At 35.7% G+C, this 12,081-nt stretch overlaps 1 protein-coding gene across 1 annotated transcript; it reads left to right on the forward strand.

Annotated features, from left to right (window-relative positions):
* Positions 1-6,759: 6,759 nt before the first annotated feature.
* On the forward strand, positions 6,760-10,193 carry LOC121234852 (protein translation factor SUI1 homolog 1-like). The gene is made up of 5 exons (XM_041130975.1): positions 6,760-6,922; positions 8,234-8,319; positions 9,227-9,432; positions 9,535-9,588; positions 9,878-10,193. The coding sequence occupies exons 2-5, from the start codon at positions 8,283-8,285 to the stop codon at positions 9,920-9,922; spliced, it is 342 nt and encodes a 113-aa protein (XP_040986909.1). The 5' UTR covers positions 6,760-6,922; positions 8,234-8,282; the 3' UTR covers positions 9,923-10,193.
* The last annotated feature ends 1,888 nt before the right edge of the window (positions 10,194-12,081 follow it).

Genomic DNA, 12,081 nt, shown 5'->3' on the forward strand with positions numbered 1-12,081 from the left:
ACCACCTCAATGCCTACATCTACATCAAAACCTCGAGGAATGAAACTGTAGTAGGACTACCACAATAAGATTTTGAAGAAATCTCAATAAGTTATAACTCATGACAACAACTAATAATGCAAGTAATGACGATGAATATAAAAAAATTGATTTTCAAAGTAAATAGAATTAAGATCATACATACTGAGGCGCTAGGCTCCAAACAAATAAAGTATTAATAAACAATAAAACGTTACTGGGCATCCAATACCGAAAACATCACATAATATATTTATCCAAGATGTCAAGGCTATTCAACAGCATGAAAACCATCATACCAACCATTTCGGTCTATTAAAGTGTGCATCACGGTCTCCCCTTAAAATGGTCATGTGCACACCCTTGTTCCCTTAGCAGCACCATGGATAATGAACATGCTTACCATTTCGTAACGAGCAACGTCTGGTTTCGCGCCCCGTCCTTGACCACGCATCCTCTAGCCTTCGATAGCCGAGAGGTGACGACTTCGACTTGAAAAGCTCTACCGAGATAATACTCCACCTCGACTTAAGGTCGTGATCCACTTACACACCCATATACTCCTACTTAAAACTAGAAAGTAGGTACTTTATATAGAGTTGTGATACCTTATATGATAATGATAAGGTAAGGTGATGTATAGGATCACACATTGCTTAGGAAAGAGAAGTTCTTGCTCTTTATAAGATTCCAATGAGGCTCAAATTGTATCATTGACTAGTCTTTTTAGAATATAGACCATGTAGTTTGGGTCTTCCATTGTGGCGTTAGAGTTGGTATCAGAGCCAGGTTTGAAATTCTGCAAGCTATAATAATGAGTTTGATGAAATTTAAGGTTTTAGATTTTGCGGACTTTATAGATTGAATTTTTGGAAATTTGAGGTTTAGGGATTTTGCATACTTTAAGAATGATTTTGGTAAGATCTAAGATTCTAGAGTTCTGCACACTCTAAGATATGATTTAGATGATATTTAAGGTTTTAGCATTTGCAGACCTTTGGAATGTGTCCTACGAAATCTGAGATTTTAGATCTTGCATATTCTAAGAAATGATTTTTATGAAATTGGAGGGTTTAGATCCGGTAAGTTTATTCTGTAGATTTTAGCAAATATTTTTTATAAGATTCAAGATTTAGATTTTGGAGGTGTATATAAACTTGATCGAGTGCTAGGTTTTAAATTTTGTAGACTTTAATATATGAGCTTGTCAAATATGAAGTTCTAAACTTCTGAGGATTTTATGAAATCTTTTTATTATTATTATTATTCTGAAGGCACATGTAGGTTTGATCAAATCCCAAGTTTGAAATTTTGCAAAATGTACGAATTAATGTTAAAAAGAGTTGAGGTTTAGATTTTGAAGACGTACGTAAATTTAAAACGATGCCAGATTTACAACTATAGATTGCAAGAAGGATTTGGACAAGATTGGTGGCCTTGGATTCTATAAATCTCAATATGTACGCTTTGATCTAAAATTTAATATATGGGTAAGAACGGGTAAAATAAGGAATTCTGATTTGTTATATTTCTATTGTTATAGCTACTTTTATATCTAAATTTTTATGAGTACTCCCCTTGAAACGTTTAACCAGGTATAAGTTTTCCAAGATGGCATCTCGTCACCAGGTTTGAAACAGTTCAAACTTGAATGCAACCAATGATGAGGGCGGTTGCACCGTGCAGAAATTTAATTGGATGCACCCTCCCACTTTTGATGGGAGTGGCCACCTGACCCTAGCAGAGGATTGGATCCAAGACATTGAAGAAATACTTCACATCCTGAATTGCACTGATCAGCAGAAATACTGTACTCTGCTTTCAAGCTGACAAAAGAAGCTAAGAGATGGTGGGTTTCAAAGAGAACCAATCATCAAGGAAGCTGATGGGAGGGGAGTTACTAGCTAGCCTCATTTCAAGCAACTTTTCTTTGATCGTTTATTTCCCATATCAATTAGAGACACTAGGGCCAGAGAGTTTTCCAACTTAGTGCAGGAGACCATGACAGTGCACCAATATGCGGCCAGATTTGTTGAACTGTCATTCTTTGCCTCATATCTGATCCCCGATGAGCAGAAGAAGATCCAGAAGTTTGAAGAGGGACTAAATAACAAGATATATGAGTGAGTGATGGCCCTTCAGATCCAGAATTTCACAGAGTTAATAGATAAGGCCATAATACTCGAGTAATGCCTCTAGAGAAGCACTGAACTTCAAGAGCAGAGGAAGAGGTCGATGCCATTGGGGTTCCCCTCTAGCAAGAATTGTGGACCATGGAAGAGGAGGAATGAAGCGAACAACTCGGGCCAAAGATCGATGTAGGACAATCAATGAAATAATCCGTACAAGTCATGCAATGTCATACACTTTACGGAATGCAAAAAGGAAATTGGACGGTATTTTCATTATGATAAATATGGTCACTTCATCAAAGATTATCTAGGGCAATTAGGTAGCAATAAGAAATCCAGCGCGCTCCAGAGGATCGGACTAGCGACATGAGCCACTACCCAGCACAATGCAATGCTTGCCCGAGTTTATGCACTAATCCCTAAAGAGGCCAAGGACAACATCGACATGGGTACAGGTACCTTTCCTTTTCCCTCCAAGAAAGCACATTGTTACTTAACTTTAAGACTACTCATTCCTTTTATTTCAACGGATTACTCTAAAATTTGGTGTTGTAGGAGATGAAAGGTTAGGTTGATGAGAATGTATATTGATTACGACTAAGGATGAAAGAGATCATCATCTAGAATTATAGATGAGTATGTTATACTTATTTTGATAAAGCTTGGTAAGAGTTGTCATGGTAGATGTGGAAGTCGATTATTTACAACAATGATTTAATTATGAAATTTTGACCTTAAGCATTTAGGTGGAATTATTAGAGGTTGCAACGGGAGATGGCATGATGGATTGAGAGTGAACTTTGTGAAGGTTTGGAAATTAGTTGGCTTGAGATCACTTAGGACTTAAATCTCAGCTATGGATTTTCAAACTTTTGAGGATTATTAGGAACAATAGATTCTTAGGGACCATGAATCGGATACCTTCATGAATCAAGTGTGATATTTACTCGTTTGGATAATGAAAGTGTTTCATTTCATCTCATCTCATTATTACAACTTTTCTAAATTCTCACACAAAATATAATAACTAATTCAACTTTTTCAATTCTTAAAACAATAATAATAATAAATAATATTCTAACAATATTTTATTCAACGTTCAATTTTTATCTTAATTCATCTCATCTCAACTTACTATCTAAACGGCCCCAAAGACTTTGGAGAATTGTATTTTTTCTTTGGGTATGAGGTTGTCATATTATGTGGAGAGCTTATTTTGCTATTTTATATATATGAAGACTAAAAATTTGGGTGAAATGATTATTGGGCTTGTAAATTTATATTTGAGGTTTACATTTCTAGACATGAACTGGACCCTAGAAAGTATGATAATTGATACAATGTGCACGAACGTGCATGCCTAAAAGGTGGTACGTGAGGCACCGGGCTAAAATATAGAAACATTTGAATTTTGGAATGGTATGTTGGACAAATTATTGGATTAATGCTTTATATAGTATGTTTCTCTCACATATACATGTATTTTTCCTTTGTTCTGAAGGTAATGGCTCGCACGCGGGCAGAGTCTCTTGACATCATGAAATGATCCAGTCATGTGGTTAGCAATGAAAATACAAACCAAAGAAAGCCGCAATGTGTTAGATAATTTTGAGTCAATAATTAGCTGCTAGGACAAGAAATTAAAAGGCGTTTGATTTGAAAGGTTCTTATTTTATTCAAGGGAGATCACAATATATAAACACCCAAAACTACTTATACTAGGGTACTACAGTACACACGATGATGTGCTTCTTAGAACCAGTCACACTAGTTATTCCTGAGGCTAGAAAACACCAGAGCTAACTGATCATGTGACGACCGGCCCCTTATTGTCGCACACATGCATGCATGGCATCCTCGATCTAGAACCAGCCCCGGCGCATCTCACATTGGTCGGATCCGATGCCGCATTCTTTTGGTAAGTTCTTAGCCACTGCATCATCTCCTGCATTTCTGAGTCCGAAGCTGACCTTGATGCTGCCTCACCACCTGCCTCAAACCCTCACGTTGGCACTGCTCGTCCATATGCCTCAGCTACTAGCAACACTGCTCGAAATGCTATTGTTGTTTGTCTTCATCGTAACTCCCAGACATGCTTTGCTACCTCATGTACTGCTCGTAGTGGTTAAGGAACTGCTTACAATGCATCTGCTCACGGCAGCTCCCTCATTGTCATCTCAAGTTCTGACCAATGTCCTCGTCGATATCCACTATTGTTATGGTGGTGCGGGAGGCAGTGGCGTGGGCAACGAACAAAAAGGCAGCAAAGAGAGCAGCAAGGGTTAATGTGAGCCTGGCCATTGTTATATTATGTGGTGATTCTGAATGTTTCGATGAAAATCTAAGTTGGGGTGATGGTTTTATTTATAGTGGATTTTAGGGTTTGCATGTAAAGTACGTGTAAGGATTGATGGTTAGGTTGGATTGGCATATTTCGTGCATGGTCGAATGGGTGATTTCAAGCTTCCACGTACTTATATATTGCAAATGCTTCCATAATATACATGCATCGGTTTGTTTGGTTGCCAAATACTATGCTTTGGATCATGAACTAATTAACATCTTTTGTCTGATTTTGATTGAAAGTAGGTTTTAATACAAATCAAATCTTATATTTTAGGTGATGTGAATGATGTGTTTTGTTGACGACGTGTTTCGCACACTGGTCATCAGGCTCGATCTCCTGCAACACAAGGAAAGTGAGGGCTCGAAGTGGTGAAACACCTCCAATGCCTAATTTTTATCCATAGAGATAATTTTTGATATATGAGAGAACGTAAAAAAAGCATTCTAACTTAGCATTTGGTTTTTATACCTCCTACCAATTAAGGTGGTTTCTCATATCCCATGTCAGAGGCGTTCATCCTCCATACTAGGTACCATACCGTCGCCTTTAATATTGCATGGCTCCTTGGGTCGTGTCCTATGTGGCAGGTTGATGAGTGCGACCAATTTTGCGCATTCTGTCAGGGATAGGGATCCTCGTTGGGATCTCTACCCATGTTTCGTATATGGCCCTTTAATGCGGCATGACTTTGCTACAATGTGAGTGTAGGGTCATGTCAGAGAGGAAGTCATCCCATCATTCCACATCGACCCTCTTCTCATGTTGGCCCTAGGCCTCCTTCTTATTCTGCCTTGTGGGCTAATTATGTATTGGGTGCTAGCCTCCCAGGAATGAGTCAGGCCCAACCCGGTGGGGGTGGGAACATCTCGTCCACGTTCTATAAATATATATTATATATATATGAAAAATTCTATATACCACACTATCATCTCAATTGTATCTCATTATATAAGATGTGACACATTTATCACTATTGGATGATCTTTTATTAGATGATTTTTTATCATCCAATGATGATAAACGTGCCGCATCTTATATAGTAGGATGAAAATGAGAAGAGAATGTGGTGTATAGCACTACCTTTTAAATATATATATCAGCTTAAAAATAAAATAATTCTCCATATTAACATTAGTTCAAACAAATAACAACAATAACTAGCTAGCTAAAATATAGCGGATATGACAATTACATATATAATATATCGAATCCAAATCGAAATTATAGGGTCCAAGATTAACCATCATGATGTCTAGCAAGATTTTTTTGTTTCTAAAATAGTTTCAACAAGACATAATCACTTTTATATATTTGTGTGTGTGTGTGACACAAATAAACTCACAAATTTATATAGTTTTATGTGATCTGTTAAATTTACTTTATAATAAAAATAATTTTGCAATCTGATGTATTGTATCAATTCACGTCAATTTATGAGTTTACTTTTATGTAATCTTTTTGTGGCTAAATTATTTCTCCTAAATTAATTTTGAAACTTTATAAGAATTAATTTACGTGGGAAATTAGCTTCTTGACAAGAAATATCATGAATGGACCGCCCATTAGAAAAAAAAAAAAAAAAAAGGAAACAATCGTAAGTATATTTAACCAATCGATAGAGCCTCTCCCCTTCCCTCTACTAAAATTAAAGTTCCCAAACGTTTTTTGCGATAATGATATTGAAAAAAATAAAAATAAAAACAATTTTCTTTAGGTTTATATATGTTAGTATTTAGAACTGAATAGTTTGGTTACAAAATTTAAACTATCTCATCTTATATAATTATTATAAATTTTTTTAATTTTTATATAAAAAATAATAAAAAGTTCAATTGTTTCAAATTTTAAAATAAAAATTATATTAAAAAATTATATTCTAATAATATTTTATTTAATTTTTTATTTTTTATTTTTATCTCATCTCATTTTATCTAATTTGTATAACAAACGAGGCTTTAGTTTCAAACTTTATAAAGAATTCGAAACTTAAAAATCATTTTTAAAACACAAAAAACATATATTTTTAAAACACAAAAAACAATCACCTTCACAAGTCAAAAAGAAAAACATTGGGTACCCATTCCAAATTCTAGATTAGAGAGGAAAACAAGGACTCGTAGGCTGACAACCCTCGATCCTAGACACGTGTCCAATAATGTGCACGACACACAATACGCCGCCCGATTCCAAGGCACACCATGATCCACCACATAGCGCACAACAACGAATATAATACAACCTGATCCCAACTTTTCCCATCTTATTTAGATTTTATATCACGGGTTTCCTTTTCCCTTCAGTTTTCTCTCACGCCAAACAGCATTACGGAAGAGCGCGAGCGCGGGAGAGAAAGCTCTGACTGATCCGATCTAGGGTTTAATCCTATCACCGACCCCCAATTTTCAAATCCTTAGCTTCGGATCAGGTGCTTTGCCTTCCTTTTACTGTTATATTTATTCGCGATCCGATCTCATATCCAATCAATGTTTAGGGTTCCAATTCTATCTGATTTATTTTAATCATAGTCTTTTCACTGGAAACAATGGACTATTTGTTAAAATCTATTGGCTTTTGGTAATTAGATTCGTTTCTAGTGTTCTTTTATTTTCTTTAGCTTCTCCATGCTCCATGCCCAAACTTGGCTTTCGTATCTAAGTTTATGAAATTTTCCTATCATGGTTCTTATTTGATTCTTATATAGGTCATTATAATTTTTTATTCGTTATCGAAATATATGTTTACAATTAATAGGTAGTTCAAGACTTCAGTAAGTCCTTTTGTCTTTATGTACTGTTTGGGACCAAATACTTTTATTTGAAGTAAAAACTTTTTTTTCCGAAGTATGTGGCCTCTGCTATATTCTCTTCGTAACACGCCAACAAATCTTTTTAGTTGTTTGTCTTTGTTTCGTATGTGTTGCCTAATCCTGTTAATTAGTCAATGAGATGGCTTATTTTTTGGAGAGCAGTTCTGGGAATCCAAGGGTTTGTTACTTGAAATTTGAATTTTGCCCACCATTCCTTCGTTGGATACAAACGAGGCATTAGTTTCTAAATATTACTCAAGATATAGGGACATTTAGTGGGGATGCAATTCTTTTTATAAAGGAGAGAAAGAATTTAATAACCCCAGCATCCCCTAAACAGTTCACTGAAGGTGTATCTACGGTTCATTAACATTGTTGGTAAAGTTGATGACATGTTTAATGGCATGAATTTTCATGAATTTCTTGTAGGAAAATGATACCATGCCGCCTTAGTTTGCCCCCTCAATTTGAACTCATATATTTTTTTTTACTTAATGGTTAAGGAAGTGACTATTAATGTATTGGTTTTTTTTTTTTTTTTTTAATGTTTAAAGATGTTTAAAAAATATTTAAAAGAAAAAGTAAAAAAAAAAAGTGCAATTTGCACTAGGGTGCACACCAAGTGGGCAAACTTGGGAGGCATAGTAGCACTACCGTTTCTTGTATCACTAAACTAGCGCACATAGGTGATGCTCTTGTATATGTCCCTTATACTTGGGCTCCTGCCTGTTCTCATGATCAATAAAACTTTGTTTACTGATAAAAAAAAGTTGATGACATTTGTCTTTCCAATTTTATGGAGCATTTAGTGCATTATTAAAATTATGTACTTTTTTGTTTACTAGGAAAGAAAAAGAAGTAGGTTACATGTATGCACTGGAGTCTTAGTTATCAATTTATGGTCTGATATGCATTCACCTCATAATCCAGGGCTTATCATCCAGTCGTTTGGCAGTTCTATTAAAATCAGCCAAGTTTCATGTCTGAACTCGACGCCCAAATTCCCACTACCTTTGGTATGTTTGCTTGCTTCTGGACTTGATTTGTGCCTCATTTTGCATGTCATGTGATTTGCCTATGGCTATCTTGTCTTTATAGTGTTTTTTCTTTTCCTGAATACAAACTTGTCTCATTTGGTTACGCAGTTCAGATGAGATGAGATGTTTTGTTGAAAGTTGAATAAAATTATATTATAATATTATTTTTGTTTTGGGATTTGAAAAAATAGAATTTTTTATTATATTTTGTGTGGGAGTTGGAGAAAGTTATAATAATTATATGAGATGAGATGAGATGAGATAATTTAGTTTTGTGTGTAACCAAACCAGCAGTGAAATGCCATGATAGACATTCAAACTCAGAATTATAAACCTAGATCAGAAAATCTGAACTACTAGACTCTCAATTCCATTGTGATGGGTTTTTATGGCCTCTGATTGATCTTTTTGTTGGAACCCATTTGTTCTCAGAAGGGAGTGTCTGTCTTTGCTCCTTGCTTCATTAGATGTCTGCTTGACTTTGTTTTTGTCAAAGGGTACTACTGGTCATCTTGCTCTTCTCCCTTGATGTCTCCTGATCAAGGATGTCAGTGTTTCTTTGTTAGAGTCAATTTGCTTACTTGCAACACTGAGTCTGCATCTCTACAGAATTGGCCATTGACAAAGACACGATAATTTGACATCCTTGGACAAGTTAGGAGACAGAACACGATGGCCGGATCCCTCTAATTGTCACTAAGTAACAAAGTCACAAACTGACATCTGAAGAAGTGTGAGGATCAAAAGAAGTCAATCGTATGTACCTTTAGGAATGGTGGGAGTGAGGATGTTAATGTACTATCCTTCCCCCCAATATAAATGTTCCCCCTTCTTTCTTCATTGAATGAGATTATGATTAGTTTGTTGTCCATATGGGTTGGTATAGATCCGTTTGCCGAGGCAAATGCTGAGGACTCTGGTGCTGGTTCAAAAGAGTATGTGCACATTCGTATACAGCAGCGGAATGGTAGGAAGAGCCTGACCACTGTGCAGGGTTTGAAGAAAGAATACAGCTATAACAAGATACTCAAGGACCTCAAGAAGGAGTTTTGCTGCAATGGTACAGTTGTCCAAGACCCAGAACTAGGACAGGTAGGTATTTTACCTAGTTGGTGCCTTTCTGCTTTGTTTGCCTTCTTCAAATGCTGACACTCTTGTGTGTTATGCAAAATTTTGATATTCTTTTGTGTATAGGTTATTCAACTTCAAGGAGATCAGCGAAAGAATGTCTCCACCTTCCTTGTCCAGGTAACTACTTACCACATTTTAGATTTGTCTGGATGTGGTTAAATGTTGATATTCCCTGTACTTTTTATCCCTTTTTATTCGGTTGTGAATAGCCTTATCAATATTATACTTGAACCCGTTTTCTATAATGAATATTTCTTTGCTTGCGAAATACTTGCCTATTTTTTTCCTTACTGAAGCGCTTTCCTGTAATTTAATATTAGTGTGATTCATTGTTACTTACCAAAAAAATATTAGTGTGATTCATTGCTGGTATCTAATTTTTGTGTGTTTTGATTGTGGAGAACAGGCTGGCATTGTGAAAAAAGAACATATAAAGATTCATGGTTTCTGAGCTGCAGCAACTGAAAAAGCTAGCTCTCTGCATGCATGGTTATGCCCTTATATGTTAGTGCCAGACATGTTATCGAACTTCTAGTATGGTCATGATCCTATTATGTCACTTAACGGTGTAGTGTGTTCACCACTTTGGTGTGTTTCTCTTCTGGTGTGTTCTAGTTATCCGTGTTTGTGTGGCGATCATGGAATTACTCATGATGAGTACTTGTGTCTGTGTCCTTAATAACAATCACTCGTATAAAAAATCTGATGTCAAGTTGCGAATTTGTCTTTTGAATTATTAGAACTCCAGCAGCTGCTAAGGAAATCGATATATGTTTACATTACTGCTTGTTATAAAAACTGTGTTTGGGATAGGCTGTGGCTGAAGTTTTGCTACTTCAAAAAAATTGTTTTAAAACAGGAACGTGGTACAAAGTTCGAATACAGTTTACCATGTTTGAGCCTTGGCAAGTCACGTACAAAATCAGTAAGCTTCCCTTTACATGTATTAAAAAAAAAAAATTACGTACAAAACCAGTTGCATTTTGCTAGTGGAATCGTATGTCCAAATTCGTACGGTAGAACTCTATTTAATACTTAAAATTTTGACTCTCGAACTCGTTGTTTTAGACAGTTTTTGGGTACTTGGTTGGAGATGATGGACTTCCTCCATACATCTGTATCTTGAATGCAACGTACAGATGGTTTATCTCAATGTATTAATTTTGACAGAGCAAATAACTACTTGCTGAAGCATATATATTCCTTGTGTTTTTGTTTATTATTCGCTTTCTATTTAAAATCAAACAAATAATAATTAAAATAGAAAGCTACTTCTTGTACATACCCTCCATTAAGATAAGAAAAATTAATGTTTATGTGTGTATAGCCGCATTTCTTGTCTTGTATAGCGTCGTGTTCTCAATAATATCTACATAAGATGAATCATGACATACGTTTAACCTTTATTGGTAGTTAAATTTACTCCTACTTTTATATTGATTGAGATTTGAGAAGATGTCAGCTTTATTATTCTTCTTCTTATTCTAGGGATCATCGGACCATGATGCATATTTGTTTATGAACCAATTAAAGTGCCAAATCACGTCCATCTAATTTTTCTCTTTTCTATTGAGTTTGCTTTAATCGCATGCTAGCTTCATCTTGGACATAAAAGTTGAATACTTTAGGAGAATATAGAGGCACCTAACATGGGACATAATCATGATGCTGACATGCATGCCATCTTTTAGATTTTCATCGAATTCTTGCATGGGAATGCATGCGAAAGACAAGAACTATGAGATGATAATAATAATAATAATGATAATGTAAGATTATAAGTATGTGACGATGATTGGAGAACATAAAAAGTATGACAAATTCATTAATTGTAATGAGTGCTAGCTAGCTAGCTCCAAGAAAGGAATACACCTTGTTTGAATATTAATTAATGTGATGTAAATTCAAACCAAGTAATTGGACTGAAAAAGCTTCAGATATTTTCAAGATCACCTTAACATTAATCATGCGCGCCCTATAATGTACAATATATATGGTACTTGTTATATATAATGGTTCATCAAAAAAGTTCATGCATAGATGAACAAATTATACACACACACACAATCCATAAACTAACCCAATTGTTAACGCCCCAAAAATAACGCAGTCCGAAAAGAGAGAAAGATCCATTCCCAGATGCGCTGAAGTGGGATGAGCCTCGATCGGTGAAGTATGGAGCCCCTGACAATGATCCAATGCTGTTGTACGGTGTCCGTGTGTACGTCTATGGCAGTGAACAGTATTTAATGTGAAGAAAATAAGGAGAGATGAACACACTAATTTACATGGTTCGGTACTAGGTCTACGTCCACAGGATTTTGGAGATGGGAGATTCCACTATAATATGCTTGTTTACAATCTCTTATGGTCTCTAGTCCTCACTCTACAATGAAGATCTGATTTGTCTCATCTCCTCTCTTGGATTCTCTATGTCATGAGGTTAAAGAAAATGAAGTTCTCCCAAGAAGCCTGGCCCAAAAATCTCTCCAACCGTCCCAAAACAGGTCCCTGAAATCTTAGGCACCTCTCCCTTTTATCTCCTGCCTCATTCGTTTTATGTCACTTCTATTTACTTTACGTCAAATTACTCATTTTCTCTCCTGACAC

Source organism: Juglans microcarpa x Juglans regia, chromosome 6D (genome assembly GCF_004785595.1).
Source record: "Juglans microcarpa x Juglans regia isolate MS1-56 chromosome 6D, Jm3101_v1.0, whole genome shotgun sequence".
Classification (NCBI taxonomy): domain Eukaryota; kingdom Viridiplantae; phylum Streptophyta; class Magnoliopsida; order Fagales; family Juglandaceae; genus Juglans; species Juglans microcarpa x Juglans regia.